Here is a 23,554-nt window from a genome sequence, read left to right on the forward strand (position 1 = left end):
CACATCATGCAGGAACTGTCATGGTCCTGTCACATCGACACCGTGGTGAAGAAGGCCCGACAGCGTCTCTTCCACCTCAGACGCTTGAGAGACTTTTGACTGCCTGCACCATAGAGAGCATCCTGACGGGAAACATCACCACCTGGTTCAGGAACAGCACCATGCAGGACAGACGAGCTCTTCAGAGGGTGGTGCGATCAGCTGAGCGCATCATCCGTACCGAGCTCCCTGACCTGCATTCAATCTACAACAAGCGGTGCTGGACCAAGGCCAGGAAGATCGTGAAGGACCTCAGCCATCCCAACAATGGACTTTTCTCTCTGTTGAGGTCAGGGAAGCACTTCTGCTCCCTGAAGGCCAACACTGAGAGACTGAGGAGAAGCTTCTTCCCGCAGGCTATACTCTCAATCAGAACCTCACACAGGACTCAACTGATTAGACCTACTATGCTCCTACACACGTGTTGGAACTCAAACCAACCACACGGGACATTTGCACATTACAGGACTGTGGCACATAATACAAACACATAAACATACATGTTGCACAGTCTGCTCCCGTTTACATACAAATGCACATCTGCACTTTAAAGATGGACAATACCACTGCTCTCATCACCTTATTCCACTTCGTGACCACCCCGTCCTGCTGCTGTCTGCATTCACTTTATATAATTTTATATAACACAGTTGTTGTATTTTACACTTCCTATATACATATTCTAAAATTTCAAATTCAAATTTTATTGGTCACATACGAAATAATACACAGTACGACATGGAGTGAAATGCTTTTTACGACTATTCTATTTTATATACATATTCTATACACATATATACCATACCTTACTTTATTTATATTTATTATATTTTATTCTATTTTTATTCTATTTTATTTTTTACCTACTGTGAACTTGTTGTTTTTATATTTTATATTTTTAGTATAATTCATATTCTTATATTTTATATTTCGTATTTTTATATTTTATCCTTGTCTTTTGTTCTGTCCTTATTCCTTTTCCTTTTTCAAGGGTCAAAACAGTGGTGTAAGCATTTCACCGCATCTCACACTGTGTACCATTATGTATGTTTATTTGAATTATTTATTATTATTAACCGATTAGGGCATTTTCCTCTGATGTCTCGTATCAGCAAGGCCTTTCCACCCACAGTGTTGAACTGTTGCTCACTCAGTGTTTTTTTTTTTTTCACACCATTCTGTAAGATCTCCAGACTATTATTTTGCAGTTTTTGAAATACTCAAACCATCCCATCCACCATGCCACAGTAAAAAATAAAAAATAAAGATCATATATTTCACCATTCTGATCTTTAATCTGAACTGTATATAGGTGAACAAGTCTTCCTATGAAAGCGGACAGAGAGTCTATATGAACATTATGTTAAGTTCCTTGCCAAAATAAAGGCCTACAGTTCACAATGCTCCGTGTTTGGGTACTAAGTGTTATCTTAGATGCTTTCTCCTGGCTGATTTCTAAATGGAGTCTGATGTTCTGTTGGTGCAGTAGAATGAATGGCCTGCTAGCCCAACAGCATAAGTGAGAAATGACAATTCAGCTGTTTTTCAGAGAAAATCATGATGCAGCAGTCATGGAGACTTATTAGCAAGAGACCGGCTTTTTACCAGAAAGCTTATGAGGAAGTCCTCGATGTAGCTTGTATTCTGGCCCACATACACCAACTTCTGTTCAAGTCTGTACACATTTATGAATTTATGTTTACGACATCACATTTATCTCATGTACTGCTCACAACTGAGTGGTTGAGGGTTAAGGGCCTTTCTCAAGGGCCCTAGCAGTGGCACTCGGGTGGTACTAGGAATAGATAGATAGGTAGATGATAGATACTTTATTCATCCCAAAGGGAAATTCACAGTTTCCAGCAGTATCCACAAACACAGGTAATAGATAAAATAGAAAGGAATATAATAAAAATACTAATATGAACTCACAACATTCTTATCAATATTCTTAACCACTAAGAGACCAAATTCCCTTATGGATTAGGGCCAGTGCTCTGAGTATCAGTATCAGTTTAATAATAAACAGGTTTTTTTTAAAAAAAACAAAAAGTTATTTAATATATGTCTGCTCAGTGAGGATTAATATGGTGAAGTTTGCTGTAAGAGATGTTTAACAGTAATGGAGGATTCTTCATTGTCAGCACTTATAAGAGTCAAGAGTTCACACTTCTCCTGGCTCCTGGCCTGGCTCACAATCTCCGCTCTAATTCATCTCAAAGGTGTTCTGTGGGGTTGAGGTCAGGACTCTGTGCAGGTCAGTCAAGTTCCTCCACACCAAACTCACTCATCCATGTCTTTATGGACCTTGCTTTGGTCACTGGTGTGCAGTCATGTTGGAACAGGAAGGGGTCATCCCCAAACTGTTCCCACAAAGAGCATGAAATGGTCCAAAATGTCTTGGTATGAAGCTGAAGCATTAAGAGTTCCTTTCACTGGAACTAAGGGATCGAGAACAACCTCTGATGTCCCAAAACTTTTGCCAATAGTGTGTATATGTCTAAGTAGCTAAATGCAGTGAATGCTAGGAGTTTCACAATTGTGTGCAGGCCAAAAACTAACTAAGAAGTGCATTGACTTCTTAACTCTTGGTCATCTTCCTCAATATTCCACTGACTGGAATGTATTAAAAATGCAAATCACTTCTTGGTCTTCAGGGAAACTAGTGGATAAATATTAAGACTATGTGACACATTTATTCATTCATTTAAGACTCCATCAATTATACTTAAATAGTTATGTGACTTCTGATAGTGACCAGAACTAATCGATATGTTTCACAGCAAAGAGGGTAAATACTTTTGCGTTCCAGCCTTTAACTTTTTACATTTTTTCCAGGTCTCTGCTCAGTGTTGTGGAATATTGTGCATAGATTTGTGACACTCTATGATCTTGAGGGGGTGTGAATACTTATGCAAGCCACAGTATTTCATAATGTTCGGTGAGTTAAACCACATAAACACCATTCTTCCGTGATACTTGGTTATTAATTAATTAATTACTTTATTTATTTATCTATCTATCTGTCTATCTATCTATCTATCTATCTATCTATCTATCTATCTATCTATCTATCTATCTATCTATCTATTTATTTATCTACAATTAATTAATTACTTTTTGAATAATATTTAAAAGAAAAAAATTAACAATTTTCCAAACTTTTTCCAGATTTTAAAATGCATGCTTTATAATTAAGTTATAATTTATATTATTAAAGTAAATTAGCATAAGCTGATTAATTAATATCCATCAAAAATAGACTGTGGATCGACTCATCTCAACTGAACTCAACTCCAGCTCTTCCACACATGTTGTTTAAGTCTTGTAGTCTGTCTTCATGTTCTATTTCTTAACATCAGGCTCTTACAGAAGAAAAAAACACCAAAAATCTAAACTCCTCCTCAGACGTTCGGACGTCCATCAGGGTTCAAAGGTCACTGGAAAGCCTGGTTTTGGTTAAATGTTCGTGTGCTGCTTTTGGCATTCTTCCCATCTGGGACTGTTTCCAAATGTCGTCTAACCAGCAGGCTCTTGACCGTACCTCCGTGTGAACATTTCCCAGAAACATTTAGCTTTGTGTGAGCAGGAAGTGCACCGACTCCAAATTGAACCAAATTGGAATAAGTGCAGTTGAAATAGGGTGCAATTAGAACCCGAGCCACTTGACCACTACATCGTCCGAAACTGGGGGGGGGGGGTGTTGTATGCACTTAAGCAACAGTGGCTTCAGAGATTTAATTGAATTAGATCGGCCAATCATGTGACATCACAGCAATTGTTTATTTAACAAACATGTCTAGAAAGCTCCTTCGGGAGAAGTAATGCTAAGGGACGCTTGCTAGCTTAAAATTTTCTAGAACAGAATGTTAGAAGTGTCTGATTTTGAATCTGAAACTAAACGAGGATTTCAGAAATAGGTCTCAGAATGTTTTAAAAGTTCAAAACCCTTTGTGTTCTCATAGAAATGTTGGGTGGGGCAAGCTGGGGGTGGGGTGCCGTGGGGTATTTAGGTGTATTGGGACTGTAAATTGGCCTTCAGTATAAATGTGTGTGTGTGTGTGTGTGTGTTTGTGTTGTGTGGGCCGGTACCCTCGTCAAGTGTTCCTGTGACAGGACAGACTCCAGATCCACCAGGATGAAGAGTTTAATGATGATGAATAAAGGAATGTTTCATTTAATGTTTCATCAACCCACATTTTCTGTTCTGGTAAATATCATGTGAGTCAGGGTCGTGCTAACATCCTCAACCAACAACCTGGAAATGTTTTCACTGCCCTCATGAGGTGATGCAATGCAATAACACACACACACACACAGTCACATAGACTTCACACTGTGGTAAATTTCCTTCTCTAACACACACTCATACGTATGAATAACGAATAATATCGATTTCACGATTATTCGACCTTTTTTCCTGTACCGACAGTCTTGCTAAAATGTGTTAAATCATTATTATTTTTTTTCACATCGTTCTATTCGAGACACACCGACTGACTGACAGTCCGTCTCCAGCTTTAAATGACGTCATTGCCGGACGTGTCCAGGTCACGTGACTCCGTGGGTGTGTTTACAATCGCTGATGTAAACACAGAAGACGGTTTTCCCCCACGAAGCCGAGTCGGGTTGAATCGTCTGGGATATTTTCCAAGCGTTGTTCTCTATAATCGACTCTGGTCATCTATGCAGCGGCTCGGACGCCGTTATTAAAGCCGCCATGGACTTGTACATCAACCTGAAGGTGAATTTTCGGGGCAACACGAAGAGTTTCCTGCTGTCCGGCTCCGAGACCAAGAGCTGGGAGTCTATGGAGGCCACGGTGAGCGCGAGGATGTTGGGGTGTTTTTTTATCGCGTAGTGCTCGTTTTACTCGCATCATCATCAACAGAGATGGTTTTTTTTTTAAATAAAATACACATGAATAAATGCCCAGGCTTGAACATGGGAGTGGAAAGTAAAAGCACACGAGTTGTTGTGTGTTTTAGTGTCTGTAAGGCCTGTTAAACCCTTTTAATCCGACATGATCAGGGATATGTATAACAATAACGCGACCATTTTGCTCGTGCGCGGTTTATCCTCCATGTTAAAAAAAACCCCATTCCTCGATTTTCCTCGATTTCTTCCCTTTTTTAGTTTCCTCGAGGGAATATTTCTAGCGTTTTAATTCCGATCTTTGACTCACACCTGACTCAGCTAATTGACAAGCGTGTCACGTGACGAAAGTGGGCGTGTCCGGTTGGGTTATTCCAGGTTATGTTAGGTTGGATGAGGTGTAAACATTGAACGTAATGGCCTCTTAGGGTTTAAAGGTAAAAGAATAAAACATCGTAGTGTAATTTTCATCACCTTACACACGTACAGAGCATCATTTCTGTGGCATGCAGTAAGCAACTAATGAATTAATAAACGGTTAGATAGTTAGATTACTTTAATTAGATCAATGCACCTGAATTATATAAACCTAAATTACAGGTATATATGAAAACGCTTGTTCTGCCATTATTGTTTCTATAGAAACGGCTCATTCCCAGGAAATTCACGGTCTTGTGTAATTTTTGGAAAGAGTTCTTGGTGCCGGTGAGGTAAAGGTTTTTACACATTACTTGGTAACATTTCAAGGTGTTGTTTTGTTTTTCTTGACTTATTAACATCAAGAGAGACATAAAACGTGAGGCTGGTGAAGCCATGGTTATTTATAGCTGCTGAAACTTGTTTCATGGATGTTCCATCACCTTAAAAGTAGCTATAATGGAATAAAAGTGTCAGGTCTAATCCTTGGCATGTTGCTCTGGTATACGAGAAATAAAACGCTTTAAAATAAAAGAAATAAAACGGGAGAGAGGGAGGGAGGGAGAGAGGGAGGGAGAGAGGGAGGGAGGGAGGGAGAGAGAGACAGAGAAAAAGGGAGGGGGGGAGAGAGGGAGGGAGAGAGGGAGGGAGGGAGGGAGAGAGGGAGAGAGAGAGGGAGTGAGGGAGAGAGAGGGGGAGGGAGGGAGGGAGGGAGGGAGGGAGGGAGGGAGGGAGGGGGGAAGAAAGAGAGGGAGGGAGAGAGGGAGGGAGGGAGGGAGGGAGGGAGGGAGGGAGAGGGGGAGAGAGAGAGGGGGGGAGGGAGGGAGAGAGGGAGGGAGGGAGGGAGGGGGGGGGGGAGGGAGGGAGAGACAGAGAGAAGAAAGAAAGAGAGAGAGACAGAGAGAAGAAAGAAAGAGAGAAGAAAGACAGAGAGAGAGAGAATTCTTCCTGGAGACCTGTGTAGCAGGTTTGGTGATGTCTCGATTGTGTAAAAGCAGCTGTTTTTCCGCCGCAGGTGAAAAGGTCTTTCGGCTTGTGCAGTCTACAGTTGACGTACTTCGATGATGAAAATGAAGAGGTGAGTGTGACGATGTTGAAACGTTGCCAAGTGCGTAATGTTGACTCTGTTCTTATCGATGTTTTCTGGTCTTTTCTAGGTGTCTATCAACAGCCAGCGTGAGTAACAGATATTTCGGCTCTTTGTACTTTTGTTTTTTAAAGAAAAATTGTCATTTAGAAAGATAAAAATTTGAACTGTTTGTTTTTCTTTTCCAGTGGAGTATGAGGAGGCTCTGAAGGTACTATGTTATTTCTTCTGTTTTTAGTGTAGCAAAGCAAGTTTTGTTGATGTGCCTCAACGTGAATTCGGCACCGTATTCACGTCACGTTCGTCTCATTTCCGATCTCATTAAAGCAACAACCGTCCGGCTAATTAAGTTTGTATTATTGCTCTCCTCAGAGCGCAGCACGGCAGGGCAACAGGCTACAGATGAACGTGTACGAGAGCAGAGGGACGACCGGACGGGTCCCCGGTCCCGTCCCAGGCCCGGGGTTATCCCAGGTGAAATCCGGAAGCCTGACCGAGCCGAAGAAAGGATTCCGCCCTCCTCAGCACTGCCCGAGTCTGGCACAAGCGGTGAGTCGCATCAGTCAGGCTGCTGCACGTGAGCAGGGTTCAGTAAGAAAGTCCTAATCTGCAGTTTTTCGCTGCACGCTCGGATACGGAAAACATCGTTTCCATGGAAACCGTATGAGATACGTATAATTTACACATAAAGGAGTCGTCTGTCTTTTTGCGATTACAGTTTAAAAAAGGATTCATAAAGTAAGATTTGAGAAGATAAATCAGCAGAATAAAAAATGCACATTCACAGCCTTTTCTGTTTCTATAAAGCGCATCAATTGTTGCTTATTTTATTTTTGTTCCCTGACAGCGTACAGGTTTATTCTGTTTGCTCAGTTCATTTCTATTCTGATGTGAACCTTACAGCTTTGAACTGATTTATTTCTGCTGTCCTTTTTAATATTTTAAAGGTGACCCTTAACGAGCTAAAGAGCGGGAAAGCAGAGGACAAGACGCCACCAGCCTGGTTTACCTCGTACATGGAGAAGGTAAATTAAAATCTCTTATTAAATTAAATAAAATTAAATTTACCTCCATCTGTTAGATCTGATCATAAAAGTAGAGACGTTTAAATATAATTTGTGAAGATTTCACCCTATTACCTCGTTACATTTGGTCGTGTTATCATGCTGAGAGTTATAATGTACTTCACTTGGATTAAGTATTTATTTATTTAATTTTTTTCTTTTGAATTAATAACTCATTCGTTTAATTTGCTGTTTTAAGTCCCAAGCAATGTCTGGGTAATTTCGAGAAATCTGAGCTGTTCAGCGTGATTTATTTGCTTCTTTGTTTGTTGAAAATGTGAGATGTACAAGTAATTTGATTTGTATTTTTTTTTTTAAATTAAAAAAAATTTTCTTTAAATTTATTAAAGCCTGTTTTATTAGTGATTACATTTCTCTAGCTTTTGATTTATTTATTTATTACTATTGAAATCATAAGATTTATTATTTTTTGTATTGATTTGTTTTTTTTATTTATTTTGTTAATAGAGATTTAATTTCTTTTTATTAGCATTTTTATATTATTTTTATATATACACTATATATATTTTTTACCAGTTATAACAAAATTATAACAGGATTATCTTCAGTCACCATCATCATCTTCTCCACGAATAAAACAATCAACTTTTCATAATCATGATGGTTAATTGAGTTCAAAACTGTGCTTGTGAATTGAAAATGAAAATAATGATAATAATAATATTGATGATAGTAATTGTAATAATAATAATAATAATAATAATAATAATAATAATAATAATAAATGATGTGCTCAGTTTAAGGACCAGGTGGTTCGTGAGGCTGTGGAGAAGATCTGCAGGGAGTTTTCGGGTCAGTGCTGCATCCATAAACCCCTGGGAGCCGAGGCTCAGGTCTCTGAGGTTTCCTCGTCCACTCTGCCTGGTGCTCCGAGCTCGGCTCCGGCCTGCAGCAGCTGCAGAGGACAGACGGCGGGTGGAGGATACCAGTGCAGGTGAGACGGCTGGAGCGAAGCTTCTTGTGGTGAATGAATGCAGTTCACTTTACTGACAGTTTGCGTTGCTGTGGTTGATGTTTGCACAGCGTCTGCACGTCCTGCACCTTGTGTGAGCCGTGTAGCTTCTCACACGATCCGAGCCACAACCTGGTGAGAGCTCGAACACCTCTCTCCATCCCCGAGCGCGGATCTCCAGCTCCGGATCAGAGCAGGCGAGTGTTCTTCACTTCCCCTTTGTCTCGGTTTCTGTCTCTTCTTTTCTTCTTTGAAAACAACAGCAGTTCACATGGGTTTTATTTCCGTTTTAGGTTCTACAGACGAGGAGACCGGAGCTTCCGCAAGGCGGAGAAACAGCGCTTGAAGGCGGAGAAGCGGCAGCTGAAGGCGGAGGTGAAGGAGATCAGGAAGCAGCTGAGGATGGAGAGGAGGAGTCTGCAGTGGGGCTGTCCGGGAGACGGAAACTCCTCCCCTGTGCTGCTGCAACCACGAGCCACGCAGGCTAACAGCCCCGAGTGAGTGTTACTGCATGCTTCATAATGTCTGATTATAGAAATATAAAAAAAAATCTAATCTAAGTACAGCAAGCTGTCTCTAATAAGAAGCATGCTGTATTACAGACAGATAATAATGTCTGATTATAGAACTGTAAAAAAAAAATCTAATCTAATTACTGTCTTGAATAAGGTGCAAGCAGATCATAATGTCTAATTATAGAACTGTAAAAATCTAATCTAATTACTGTGAGCCACATAGGCCATCAGCCCAGAGTGTGCATTGTTGCATACATAATGTCTGAATATAGAACTGTACAAAATCTAATCTGGTTACGTGGCCATCAGCCCCGAGTGCGCATCGTTACATACATAATAATATCTGATTATAGAACTCTAAAAACTAATCTAATTACAGCGAGCTCACTCTAATAACGAGATAACAGATAATAAACCGAGGATAATATCTAATTATATAGAACTCTACAAAATCTAGTCTAGACAAAAGTCTAATCTAATCAGAGTGGAGCTGTCTCTGATAAGGGGAGTGTTGTAATATAAACTGATGATAATGTCTGATTATAGAACTGTACAAAATCTAATCTAATTAGAATGAGCTATCTCTGATAAGGGGAGTGCTGTATTATGCACTTATGATAATGTCTGATTATAGAACTGTACAAAATCTAATTAGCCACACAGTCCAACGTCCAATATGTTGCCTAAATAATATCGGATTACTGAGCTGTATAAAATCTAATTTCAATGCAGTGAGCTGTCTCTAATTAGATGAGTGCTGTATTATAAACCGAGGATAATGTCTGATTATAGAACTGTACAAAATCTAATCTAATTAGATTGAGCCACACAGGCCGAGATCCACCATGTTGCGTAAATAATATCAGATTATAGTATAGGATAGGATATCTGAGTATAAAATCTAATCCAAATGCAGGGAGCTGAGCTGTGATCCAGTATATGGAGGGTGTAAGATGACCTAGTTGTGGTGTTTCCGTGTCCTCAGGCGTCCTAAGCGTCCCTGTCCTCTAGCTGTCCCTGCCATGACGGCGCTGCTGCTGGATGAAAATCTGCCGGACGGATCGCGCCTGAGGCCTGGGACCAAATTCATTAAATACTGGAAGATGAAGAACAGCGGCACAATGAGCTGGAACTCGGACACCAAAGTAGGCCAGCACATCTCCTCAGCACACACACACACACACACTCTCAAGTTACACACACTGCATCGCTGTACTATGAAATCGCCAAGAGGTTGCCATGGTACTAGCGGTTATGAGTGGGCGGAGCAACTAGCATTCAACAAATCAGTTTTCTTGCTGCTGAAATGAAACACACTGGAGGACTGGTGACGTTTGGAGTCTCCAGTGTGAGTGTTCTGTAACTCGGCAGCAAAGCTGTAACGTTAAATAGGTGAGCGGTAACATAAGTGAGAACAGGAACTAACTGGTCATGGATGTTACACGACATGAAACAATTCTAAATGGAGTAAAAAAAAATTTTGTGCTGGTTTCGGAAAATAAACATCTCTCTTTGTGTATTTTTTAGCTGAAGTTCATGTGGGGGAATCTGGCTGTGGGTTCGGGGGAGAGGTGGAGGGAGGTATCTGTACCCACACTGCAGCCAGGACAGGTGTGTATCGTACATCATATCCTACACTGCTCTGGTTTATTTATCTGGAATCTAAATCTGCATCATTTAATCAGATTTAAGGAAAAAGGTGAAGAAAAGATGGAACAGGAAATGGAGGACTGGTGTCGTAATACTGACTGGTGTGTGTGTGTGTGTGTGTTTTAGGTGGGATTGGTCAGCGTGGCTCTGTGTGCTCCCACCCTGGAGGGCACCTACACCTCACACTGGCGCCTGGCGCACGGGGGAGAGCAGTTCGGCCCGCGGGTTTGGTGCAGCATCGTCGTGGACCCCGAAGCTCCGACTGCTATCTCGGCTGACGGCCTGCTTGTGTCTCCGTGCGTCACTCCTCAGGTCAGTACGTGTCACTCCTCAGGTCAGTACGTGTCACTCCTCAGGTCGGTACCTATAACAAAGCATCACCTTATTTTACATCACTTCCTGTCGGTTAATCTCAACCTACACCACAACAGTACATCAGCTTTCATCAGAATTTATTCTAATGTATTTTTTTTATACCTGGTTATGGGATAGTGTGTGTGTGTGTGTGTGTGTGTGTGTGTGTGTGTGTGTATAGAGGCAGTGTCATTAGCGAGGAGGGTGCCAAAAATTTTGCTGAATTTTTTAAATTGAACTATTGTACCGTCTCAAACACAGAGTACGAAATCTGTTTTGAATATTAATTATATTTTCATTTTACACAATAAACACCAATCAGAATGCGTTTCTGAAATATCAATTGAAATCACAAAATCTGTTATTAATTAATTATTATATTATATAATTATCAGTACCTCCAGAGTTTTTCAGTCATTGTTACAGCAAAATCTTTCTATTTTTTCTTCTTATTATTATTCTTTTTCTTTCTATCTTTCTATTTTTTTAATCAATTAATTAATTGATACATTTTTTCTCAAAATTTCCAAGACAACTTGTGGAGGTTTTTTTTTTGTGCTTTTTCACTGCTCAAATTGGTGAAATCACAAACACAAGGATTCTTTTAAACTCCTGCCAGAGGAGACACCTATGGAAGAGAGCGTTGCTTGACCCCACAATCCTGGAGGACCTGACTCTGATCGTTCCTCTTTCCGTTCCTCTGCAGGAGAAATCCACTCGGACTTTAGAGAGGGAGGAGAAGAACCGCACGGCGTCTCGGGAGCCGCTGCTCATCACCGTGGATCAGGACTGCGATCAGGAGTTTTACATTCCGTCTGTGGACCTGCTGACCGCACAGGTAGGTCTGGTCATAGGGAGGAAGATCACTGCTTCATAAACACAGAGGAGAAGGAGAAGGAAATGAAGTGAAAAAGATGAAGAAAAAAATGTTTAGTGATCTTTAACACATAAATCATCAGAGTTTAGCGTTAGAGCTGAGTAACAGGCTGCAACAGTACAGAAACTTCATAAATAAATAAATACATAAAGAAAAGAAAAGAAAGGAAAAAAAACCAGTAGAGAAACTTGGGTTAGTAGTGGGCATGGTACTGTACTGCCCCCTGCTGTTCATATTGATATTGCACCAGCGTTGTGGATGTCTGTGAAAGTGCATTTTTTATTTTATTTTATTTCTTTTATGCCACGATTTATTTCCTTTTCTTAATCATCGCTTTTTAATTTATTTTATTTATAAATTAATTGATTTAATAATTTAATATTTATTTATAAATTATATTATTATTGTTTATCTGACTTGATTTTATTTCTTTTTTTAAGCTGTTGAAGATTATCTATATTTTTTTTATTATTATTTTATTTTAATATTTTTTATAAATGTTTACTATTATTATTTATTTTTTATTTGCTCCTTTTTTGATTAATCTGTAAATATTTTTCACTATGGCGCACAGTCTTATTTTATCTAAATTGTTTGTTTAATTATAAATGAAAACAAATTGTTTGTTTGTTTGTTTATTAGGACTTGCTGTCGTTTGAGCTTCTGGACATTAACATAGTGCAGGAGTTGGAGAGCGTTCCCAACAACACTCCTGCAGGTAACACTCTCGCAGGTGACACACTCGCAGGTGACACTCTCGCAGGTGACACACTCGCAGGTGACACTCTCTCAGGTGACACACTCGCAGGTGACACACTCGCAGGTGACACACTCGCAGGTGACACTCTCGCAGGTGACACTCTCGCAGGTGACACACTCGCAGGTGACACTCTCGCAGGTGACACACTCGCAGGTGACACACTCGCAGGTGACACTCTCGCAGGTGACACCCTCGCAGGTGACGCACTCGCAGGTGACGCACTCGCAGGTGACACTCTCGCAGGTGACACTCTCGCAGGTGACACACTCTCAGGTGACACTCTCGCAGGTGACACTCACAGGTGACACTCTCGCAGGTGACACTCGCAGGTGACACTCGCAGGTGACACACTCGCAGGTGACACTCTCACAGGTGACACTCTCACAGGTGACACTGTCTCAGGTGACACTGTCTCAGGTGACACTGTCTCAGGTGACACACTCTCAGGTGACACTCTCTCAGGTGACACTCTCTCAGGTGACACTCTCTCAGGTGACACTCTCAGGTGACGCTCTCGCAGGTGACACACTCGCAGGTGACACACTCGCAGGTGACACACTCGCAGGTGACACAGGAACACTGTGGTATAAACCATTCTACTGAAATGTAGTTAAATATTATAAAGTGAATTTCATTTTCCTTTCTCTCTCTCTCTCTCTCTCTCTCTCTCTCTCTCTCTGTGTGTGTGTGTGTGTGTGTGTGTGTGTGTGTGTGCGCAGATATCACTCCATGTATTTCTCCTCTGCCCCATGATGCACTGCTGCAGGATAAAACTCCTCCAGGACTGATTCAGGAGGAAGCTGGGGGAGAAACCCAACCACTCAATAGCATTCTGGGTAAAAAAACACACAGAGCTGCTTTCTATTTCCTTTTCCTTTTCCTCTTCTCTTCTCTTCTCTTCTCTTCTCTTCTCTTCTCTTCTCTTCTCTTCTCTTCTCTTCTCTTCTCTTCTCTTCTCTTCTTTTACACTAAAGATTGCATCAGCTATATATGGTTGAAGTGACAATAAAGCTTCTTTGACTTTTGACTTTTTTGACTCTTCTCTTCTCTTCTCTTCTCTTCTCTTCTCTTCTCTTCTCTTCTCTTCTCTTCTATTTTTCTTCTTCTTTTCTTATTCATTCTGTGATTTCTTTCTTCTTTACATTTAGTTGTTTATTCAGTGCTTTTTACCTCACTTTTGTCTTCTCTTTCCTCATTATTTATCAAAAAAAGTTCTTTTTTTCCTTTTTCTTTTGTATCATTTCTTCCCTCATTCATCCTATCCTTTCCTGTGGAAAACCCTCTCACTCCATCGTCCTTCCTTCCTGTCATTTCTTTTCTTTTGTTCATTATCTTTATATACACTACCAGACTAAAGTTTGGACACAACTTCTAATTCCATGGTGTTTCCTGATGTTTATTTCTCTCTACATTGTAAAACAATGCTGAAGGCGGCCAAAATCCACAATAATGTCGTTTGAACAGTTGATATTGAGATATGTCTGCTACTGATGCTCTGTAAAGCCTTCATAACGCCTCCAATCTGAGGTGCTGTTCATTGGTGATTTCTGAGGCTGGTCACTCTAAATGAACTTCTCCTCTGCAGCAGAGGTCAGTTTTGGTCTTGCTTTACTGGGATGGTCTTCATGTGAGCCAGTTTCATCATGGTGCTTGATGGGTTTTGCAAATGCACTTGACAATACTGTTCTTGTAAGAACTATTCCAGAACACCTGACCTTCGTGTCTTAAAATAACAACTGACTGTTTTTTGTTGTCGTTACATATGGATTACTGAAGTCCATGTGTGTTATTTCATAGTTTTGAAGTCTCCAGTATTGTTCTAGAATGTAGAAAATAAATCCCTAAACAAAAAACACTGAATTAAAAGGTGTGTCCAAACTTTTGACTGGTAGTGTATATTATATTCATATATTACATTTTTTTTATATATATATATATATATGTTCTTTTTCTTACTGTTACTTTTGTGTTTTTCTCTCAGATCCTTAACTTTTTGCTCTTTTTTTTTGTTTTTTTCTGTTATCTATTTATTTATTTTAATTTACCTTAATGAACTTTAAATTAGATTTTAAATAGTTTTATAGAAAGTGTGATAAATTTTATAAGATTAAGAATGAAGCTGATTAATAATGACATTAATATGACATTAAAATATTGAACATATAACCATCTAAAAAACAGCCTAAGTAAATAATTTACAGCCTTAAATAAAACTGATTTAATAAATTAATAAATGAGTTGAAATGAAATTGATCTGTCACTGTTGAGTTCCAGCGATTAAATTAAACACAAATTTTCTGAAGTTTTTCATTCTATTTTCTCCTCAGCCGTGGCTCAGACTCCCGAGTTAGGGGGTGTTCCCGCCCAGGAGAAAGGAGAGGAGGATGTGATTGGCCGTCAGTTTGTGAGCGAGTCTGTGATTCGTTCTCTCACGCTGGGGGGCGTGTTGGATGGAGGAATCCTGCATGGGAGAGTCAGCAGCACCGGTCAGTGCACTGGAAACCAGTTTATTATAGGGCTGTCAATCGGTTAAAATATTTAATCGCAACTTAATCGCATGATTTTTATCCATTCTGAATGTATCTTAAATTAATACTATTTTAGTTTTTAATACTCTAATCAACATGGGCATGGACAAATATTGAAATGTACACTATATTGCCAAAAGTATTCGCTCACCCATCCAAATAATCAGAATCAGGTGTTCCAATCACTTCCATGGCCACAGGTGTATAAAATCAAGCACCTAGGCATGCAGACTGTTTTTACAAACATTTGTGAAAGAATGGGTCGCTCTCAGGAGCTCAGTGAATTCCAGCGTGGAACTGTGATAGGATGCCACCTGTGCAACAAATCCAGTCGTGAAATTTCCTCACTCCTAAATATTCCGCAGTCAACTGCGGAAGCTGTATTATAAGAACGTGGAAGTGTTTGGGAACGACAGCAACTCAGCCACGAAGTGGTAGGCCACGTAAACTGATGGAGCGGGGTCAGCGGATGCTGAGGCGCATAGTGCAAAGAGATCGCCAACTTTCTGCAGAGTCAATCGCTACAGACCTCCAAACTTCATGTGGCCTTCAGATTAGCTCAAGAACAGTGCGCAGAGAGCTTCATGGAATGGGTTTCCATGGCCGAGCAGCTGCATCCAAGCCATACATCACCAAGTGCAATGCAAAGCGTCGGATGCAGTGGTGTAAAGCACGCCGCCACTGGACTCTAGAGCAGTGGAGACGCGTTCTCTGGAGTGACGAATCGCGCTTCTCCATCTGGCAATCTGATGGACGAGTCTGGGTTTGGCAGTTGCCAGGAGAACGGTACTTGTCTGACTGCATTGTGCCAAGTGTAAAGTTTGGTGGAGGGGGGATTATGGTGTGGGGTTGTTTTTCAGGAGCTGGGCTTGGCCCCTTAGTTCCAGTGAAAGGAACTCTGAATGCTTCAGCATACCAAGACATTTTGGACAATTCCATGCTCCCAACTTTGTGGGAACAGTTTGGAGCTGGCCCCTTCCTCTTCCAACATGACTGTGCACCAGTGACCAAAGCAAGGTCCATAAAGACATGGATGACAGAGTCTGGTGTGGATGAACTTGACTGGCCTGCACAGAGTCCTGACCTCAACCCCATAGAACACCTTTGGGATGAATTAGAGCGGAGACTGAGAGCCAGGCCTTCTCGTCCAACATCAGTGTGTGACCTCACAAATGCACTTCTGGAAGAATGGTCAAAAATTCCCATAAACACACTCCTAAACCTTGTGGACAGCCTTCCCAGAAGAGTTGAAGCTGTTATAGCTGCAAAGGGTGGACCGACGTCATATTGAACCCTATGGATTAGGAATGGGATGTCACTTAAGTTCATATGCGAGTCAAGGCAAGTGAGCGAATACTTTTGGCAATATAGTGTATGTTGTTTATTAGTGAAACCATATTCAACATAGAGCATGAAGACTAGACATGTTTCAAAGGTCATAGATATTTTTCTTGTTCATGTTTATTAAACATATGAAAAAAAGAACATAGAAAACAATGACTTCTGTCTTTGCACTGAGCGATTTACTGACACAAACCTGTTAACATTTTCAGATCACTTCTTCTAAACATGCACAGTGTACCTTTATTACTGAAACCACCTTAAATATAGAGCATAAAGAACATAGACATGTTTTTCAAATAACTTGTTCATGACAAACACATGAAGAAAAGAACATAGAAAGAACACAGGTTCACATTACATCTCCACTGAAAACAATCTAGTGTTGTCTGCCATTGGCGAGGGGCAGGAGAGGGGCAGGAGAGGGGCAGGAGAGCTCTCTGTATCAGCTGTATTCTTCACCATCAAGTGATATTTTAAACTCGAGGTGCTGCGGTGAGAACTTCATTCACATCCACAATAAATGCAGACTTTTGTCTCGTCGACAGAAACATCAGACATCGTTTTATATATAAAGAAGACGTTCTTCTTTCTCAGTCTCTGTTTGCTGCTGCATCTCCCATTTCCCAAACTACGGGCAAGGCCGAGAGTCAAACAGAAAATGCGCGCTGCATTAATCGCGCGTTAATAAAATTAGTGCCGTTAAAATGAATTTGCGTTAACGCATTAATAACATGTTTATTTTGACAGCCCTAGTTTATTATTATTATTATTATTATTTTAAAATAGAATCCATGAAAGTAAGTGTGTGTGTTCCTGTGTGTGTTTGTGTGTGTTCCTGTGTGAGTGCGTTTGTTTGTTTGTTTGTGTGTGTGTGTCTGTGTGTGTGTCTGTGTTTGTGTGTGTTCCTGTGTGTGTTTGTGTGTGTGTGTCTGTGTGTGTGTGTCTGTGTGTGTGTCTGTGTGTGTGTCTGTGTGTGTGTCTGTGTGTGTGTCTGTGTGTGTGTCTGTGTTTGTGTGTGTTCCTGTGTGTGTTCCTGTGTGTGTTCCTGTGTGTGTGTGTCTGTGTTTGTGTGTGTTCCTGTGTGTGTTTGTTTGTGTGTGTGTCAGTGTTGCGTCCAGCACCGCAGGGCTCCGTGTCTCTCTGTGAGAGGAAGATGGACAGAATGTCCAAAAGCGCCGATGTTCCTCTCTCAGATCCGCCCAAAGCCGAGCCACAGGATCTTCCGGAACCTTCTCCTCTCGTCTCCATTCCTGCTGAAGCCGCTGCAGGTGAGCCAGTGAGATCATCACAACCTCCGGGTTTCTCCTCATACAGCTGTTCTCTTTCAGGAAATTACAATTTACCTTTCTTTTCTTTTTTTTCTATTTTTTTTTATTTATTTTTCTTTTCTTTTGTTCTCTCTTCTTTTTTCTTTTCTTTTGTTTTTTCTGTTCTTTTCTTTTCTTTCTTTTTTCCCTTTTCTTCTCTTTCTTATTTCAACCATTCTTTTCTTGTTTTTACTTTTCTCTTTTCTTTTTCATTAATTTTCTTTTCTTCTTTTTTTCTTTTCGTTTCTTTTTCTTTTCTTTTTTCTTTCAACTAATCTTTCCTTTTTTTCCTTTTTTTGACTTTTCTTTTCTTTTCCTCACACTCACATGCCTGTCCATCAGATGCACTGAATGAGTAACTCTGTACATCTTGTGTGTTTGTGTAGATGAAGGGAACGAGTCGGACATCGAGCGCATCGTGGTGGATCCGGCCGCTGGAGCCGAGCGCTTCGAGGATGAAGAGGAGTCTGAAGAGAGGAAGAAGAATAAGATGGAGAAAAAGAAAGCCAGAGATGCCGAAGAAGGTAAAGAGGGTCGGAGCAGGACGTCGTCCGCCTCCTCTGAGGATTACATCATCATCCTGCCGGACTGTTTCGACACGACTCGTCCTCTGGGGGAGTCCATGTACAGCTCGGCCGTGTCTCAGCAGGGAGACGAGAGCCTGGAGCGTGTTAGCGCCGATGCTAACGACATGCTGTGTGCGTCGCAGACACTGGACTCGGTGCCGCTCACCCCCGTGATCGTAGCAGCGCCAAGACCTTCAGCCAGCTCCAGGTGGCTTTCTTCTAGGAGCTTTTCCACTTTTCAAGCTGTAGATGATCTGTGATGTGAGTCACGCTGCCTTTATCACTGACTCATAAACTGTTTTATTGAACAGATCAGAGACTGAGGAAGCTGATAAGTTGGAAGCAGCAGAGACGCCGCAGGAGGAGGAGCTTAATCAGTCTGGGGGCAAAGAGGGGGAGGAGCCAGAAGATCATGGTACATACACAGTCCTGCACACACATGCAAACACACACGCACACTTCTACACAATCACACACCTACACACACACACCTGCAAACTGATTTGACACACACACACACACATTCAGAAGTTCAGACTGATTCCTTCCTTGTTAAATATTACTATTTTTTTTGTCACCGGTGTTAACCTTCTGTCCTGTAGACTCCGCGTCCAGTCCTTCGGACACACCGAGCTCCTGCACAGCTGCTGACTCGGAGATCCAGGAGCTCAAGTAAGAACCAGAACATCTGTCCTTCATCTCTGAACCCTGTTATTCGAGCGAGTCTGAGTGATGTAATGACGATGCTGTTGTGCCATGTTTTTAGAGCGAACAGTATAACAGGAGGTCTGGTGAAGGGCGCGCTGTCCGTCGCAGCCTCCGCGTATAAAGCTCTGTTCACTGGACAGTCCGGTCCTGAGCAGGTCAGTGTGTTTAACTCTAACGCTCTTACTGAAGTACAGACTCGTCTGCATGTTAGTGACGCAGCTCGTTTTGTCCGTAGCTTCCCGAAGAAGCAGCCACTCAGGATGCCATGATGGCCGTCCTGGTGGAGATGGGCTTCGCTGACCGGGCGCTGAATCAGCGGCTGCTGCAAAAACACGGTCCGAACCTCCTGGACGTGGTGAACGAACTCGTGCACATGCAGGACAACGACTGGTACAACAACCGCTACTGATGCAACACACTCGCGCAGTCTGCTTCCTCTTTTCTCATTGTCTCTCCTTCTGTCTACGTGTGTGTGTGTGTGTGAGAGAGAGAGAGATGGACTGTGATCCAGTCCGGATGTTTCTGTGGACCATTTTCTAGAGAAACGAGGATCAAATCCTGATTAGAGAACTCATGAGACGGGTTTGTCCGAGTGAGACGATGAGCCGCGTTTACGTTCGTGTCATTATGAGTTTTTGTTGTTAGAATGTCGAGGCAAAAGTTTGTGGACACCTTGTACCTGTGCAACAGCTAAAGACCGAATTTTTGTTTTCCAGTAATGTTTTGTTTATCTTCACATTCCACCAACTTCAGTAAAATTCCTGATCAGACAGAGGAGCACAACAATCCTTAAAAATGTTTGTTAGCAAGCTCGCTGTACACGGAAAAGGTCCGAGGCTTCTAATCCTAATGAAGCCACACTAACGCATATCACACTGCTGAGGTTTTCTTTTTTAAATGATTTGTTTGATCATTTTTTGAATTTGGAAAAAATTCAAAAAATCAAGTCACAAAAAAGTTAAAAAATACTATTAATAACAAATAAATAAAAATAACAGAAACATAACAAAACATAACTGCAACTATTAAAAAAAATTAACAATAAAAAAATTATTGCAGAGGTCTAGAAAATAAAATAAAATCTGGAAAAAGTCCCAGAATTTTTTTGGAAAGATCTGGAATTTTCCTGGATAAAAGTCTGTTATTTTTAAAGAAAAAATTATAATAATTTAGAACAAAATTTCCAAATGTTTGGAGGTTTTCCATAAACCATTGATCAGGAACAAGTCTGGAAAAATAATCTACCACAATTCTGGAGAATTTCTAAAGTATTTTTGAAAAATTACCAAAATAAACAAACAAAAAAAAAATATATATATATTTTTGGGGTCTGGATTTTAATAAAAAATAATTTGTTTTAAAATCATGATGTCGAAAAGACTTAGTGAAAATAATGATGGAATATAAAAAAAAAATCATCAAACAACTGTAAATCTTTAGTGAAGTTAAAAATAATCGGGACGATGTCTCAGAAATGTTTGGAGTTTAATAAATATTCTAGAATAAGATTGAAAAAGTACTAAAAGGAATACAATTTTCTGTTTAAAAAAAAAACAAAAAATAAAAATAAATAAATAAATTTAAAACAAATCTCAAAAGGTTAAAAAGAAATCAGGAAAAATAGGGATTAAATATATATTCTTTTTTTTTCTTTCCAAATAAGTAGCCCAAAGACGAATCTCGGTGTCCTTATACTTTTGCCAGTCCATGACTGTAGTTACTTTAAACCTTAATGTGAAATCTCGCGCTCTGATCGAGACGATGCATGAAAATGAAAGTACAAAGTTTCCCAGAGAAACTGCTGAACTGTTACCTGTGTTCCTGCTGACTTTTCTTTATCAATCTTTGTAGGGTTTCTGCTTCTAGCTTTTTGACCGTGAAATGTGTGAGTTTATTCTCCACGTGAGAGAGTAAGAGAGAGAGAGACAGAGAGAGAGCGTGACAGAGTGAGTGTCAGTGAGTGAGCGAGAGAGAGTGAGTGAGTCTGTAAGTCTGTGAGAGAGAGAGAGACAGAGAGTGTGTGTGTGAGAGAGAGTGAGTCTGTGAGTCAGTGAGAGAGAAAGTGTGTGTGTGTGAGAGAGAGAGAGAGAGAGAGAGAGAGGAAGTGTGTGAGAGAGAGAGCGAGAGAGAGAGACAGAGTGAGTCAGTGAGAGAAAGTATGAGAGAATGAGTGAGACTGTAAGAATGAGTGAGAGAGAAAGTGTGTGTGTGAAAGAGAGAGAGAGAGAGTCTGTGAGTCAGTGAGAGAGAGAGAGAGAGAGAGAGAGAAAGAGAGGAAGTGTGTGAGAGAGAGAGCGAGAGAGACAGAGTGAGTCAGTGAGAGAGAAAGTGTGTGTGTGAAAGAGAGTGAGTCTGTGAGTCAGTGTGAGAGAGAGAGAGAGAGAGAGAGAGGAAGTGTGTGAGAGAGAGAGCGAGAGAGAGAGACAGTGAGTCAGTGAGAGAGAAAGTATGAGAGAATGAGTGAGACTGTAAGAATGAGTGAGTCTGTGAGGCAGTGTGAGAGAGAGAGAGAGAGAGAGAGAGAGAGAGAAAGAGAGGAAGTGTGTGAGAGAGAGAGCGAGAGAGAGAGACAGAGTGAGTCAGTGAGAGAGAAAGTATGAGAGAATGAGTGAGACTGAGAACGAGTGAGAGAGAAAGTGTGTGTGTGAAAGAGAGAGAGAGAGTCTGTGAGTCAGTGTGAGAGAGAGAGAGAGAGAGAGAGAGAGGGAGAGAGAGAGAGAGAAAGAGAGGAAGTGTGTGAGAGAGAGAGCGAGAGAGAGAGACAGAGTGAGTCAGTGAGAGAGAAAGTGTGTGTGTGAAAGAGAGAGAGAGTCAGTGAGAGAGAAAGTATGAGAGAATGAGTGAGACTGTGAGAATGAGTGAGAGAGAAAGAGAGTCAGTGAGAGAGAAAGTATGAGAGAGAAAGAGATCCAGGAGTTTTATGTGCAATAGATTCATTCGTCTGTGTGAAATGTGGCTTTAACTCTATTGAAGGGCGTGGCCGTCTCCACGTGAGGGTGAACGTCTGCACGACTTTTAAGTTTGAGAAACGTAACAAACATTCTCTTGTTTTTTTAATTTATTTATTTATTTGGGATGCATTGATACCATTTGTTCCAGTACGAGTGCATGATTTTGATACTTTAGTGTTAATCAATCAGTCATGATCTAATAGAGTTCATTATAAGTGTGTGTGTGTGTGTGTGTGTGTGTGTGTGTGTTCTTGCACTTAGCCTACTAGACTCGATCTTTATTAAGCCAGTGAGTCGATTTTACATTCAAAACAGCGCTACGAATCAGCTAGCTACATTAGTTAGCTCGGGTGAAGTAGGATTTCCTTCACATCTGTACAGCTGCAAGTAAAAACTCCTTCATTCCTTTTTTTTTTTTTTTTATCACGTTTCTTTCCACCTAGCCTTCGTTTGTTCGCTGCTAGCGATGAACTCCGTGCGAGTTTAAGAGGACCTCGATCACACGGTGTCTCTCTGTAGGTCCTCCTCTTTGTTTTCACACGGAATCTGCTTCGCTTTGTAGCGGTAAAATGCGTCCAGATCGCCGTTATTAAGCTTCGACTGTTTATTAGCGTGACCGCGCACACTAGCGTTATTTATGAGCTGTTGATTTGGGTAAATGAGTGTTGGTATTGATGCATCCTGGATTTTTTGTTCTTCTTCTTGTTGGTGGTGGATTTAAAAGAAAAAAATGCACTTGAAGATCAGCTGCATTCGCTGATTATTAATCAAAAACTCGTTCTAGTCTTAAAACAAATTCCGATTGATGATGATGATGCGTGTCATTTATAACGTGTTGCTTGGAAAATTCTAGGGTCGAGCCTAAGATTAAGGAACAATAAGTACTGTATATATGTGTGTGTGTGTGTGTGTGTATGCTGTGAACCATTTCGCATTATAGAATTAATATATATACACAAAAAAAATGAGTAACAACTCGAGTGGCAATCATGAAATCTCGACACTGGATTTTCAGCATTGTAGAAACGCTTGTAGTGAAGAAGAAGAAGAAGAAGAAGAAAATGATCATGGAAATGATCTATATTTTGATAATTCCTGTGTAAACTCGAAAAAATTGCACCTTAGGGGAAATCTCTTTAGCGTGAATCCGATGTGTCGATGATTTTCCGAAGCTCGTCAGGATGAGTGTAAATACTCTTAGTTGGTTCTATACACTACACAGAGCGTACACTCCCATTTAAGATTAAACTCGCTCTGATTATTAGGAGGTTTCCTTTTTCTTTTTTCTTTTTCTTCATTGGTTTCTTCCTCCGGTGCTTTTAGGAGGTGTTAGGGGAAAAAAAAATGTAAACATGACCAAAAAAAACAAAAACAAAACAACATGGACTTAATATGTGCTTTAAAACTTTTATTTGAGTGGAAACGTTTTCTCTCTGCACCGTGACGAGCGGAAAGCCGGCACCGTGAATCGACTCATGATGTTCTTTATGTAACACCACCGATGTATGATTCTGTCTGTAATAAACAGTCATAAATAAA

The 23,554-nt window shown here is 40.7% G+C and overlaps 1 protein-coding gene across 1 annotated transcript; it reads left to right on the forward strand.

The window, feature by feature from the left end:
• Positions 1–4,603: 4,603 nt before the first annotated feature.
• On the forward strand, positions 4,604–23,554 carry nbr1b (NBR1 autophagy cargo receptor b). The gene is made up of 22 exons (XM_058406737.1): positions 4,604–4,861; positions 6,347–6,409; positions 6,489–6,507; positions 6,607–6,629; positions 6,791–6,967; positions 7,366–7,443; positions 8,241–8,437; positions 8,527–8,652; positions 8,749–8,952; positions 9,956–10,115; positions 10,498–10,581; positions 10,747–10,932; positions 11,681–11,812; positions 12,494–12,569; positions 13,331–13,447; positions 14,939–15,097; positions 17,590–17,751; positions 18,177–18,564; positions 18,668–18,771; positions 18,959–19,028; positions 19,123–19,219; positions 19,300–23,554. The coding sequence occupies exons 1-22, from the start codon at positions 4,760–4,762 to the stop codon at positions 19,471–19,473; spliced, it is 2,898 nt and encodes a 965-aa protein (XP_058262720.1). The 5' UTR covers positions 4,604–4,759; the 3' UTR covers positions 19,474–23,554.

The sequence above is a fragment of the Hemibagrus wyckioides genome, linkage group LG02 (assembly GCF_019097595.1).
Source record: "Hemibagrus wyckioides isolate EC202008001 linkage group LG02, SWU_Hwy_1.0, whole genome shotgun sequence".
NCBI lineage: Eukaryota > Metazoa > Chordata > Actinopteri > Siluriformes > Bagridae > Hemibagrus > Hemibagrus wyckioides.

Excerpts from the sequence above, each read along its gene's own strand:
- nbr1b (XM_058406737.1), top strand. The coding sequence starts at position 4,760 with ATGGACTTGTACATCAACCTGAAGGTGAATTTTCGGGGCAACACGAAG. Across the intron at positions 10,582-10,746 it reads CCACACTGCAGCCAGGACAG|GTGGGATTGGTCAGCGTGGC; the intron begins GTGTGTATCGTA and ends TGTGTGTTTTAG. Across the intron at positions 12,570-13,330 it reads TCCCAACAACACTCCTGCAG|ATATCACTCCATGTATTTCT; the intron begins GTAACACTCTCG and ends GTGTGTGCGCAG.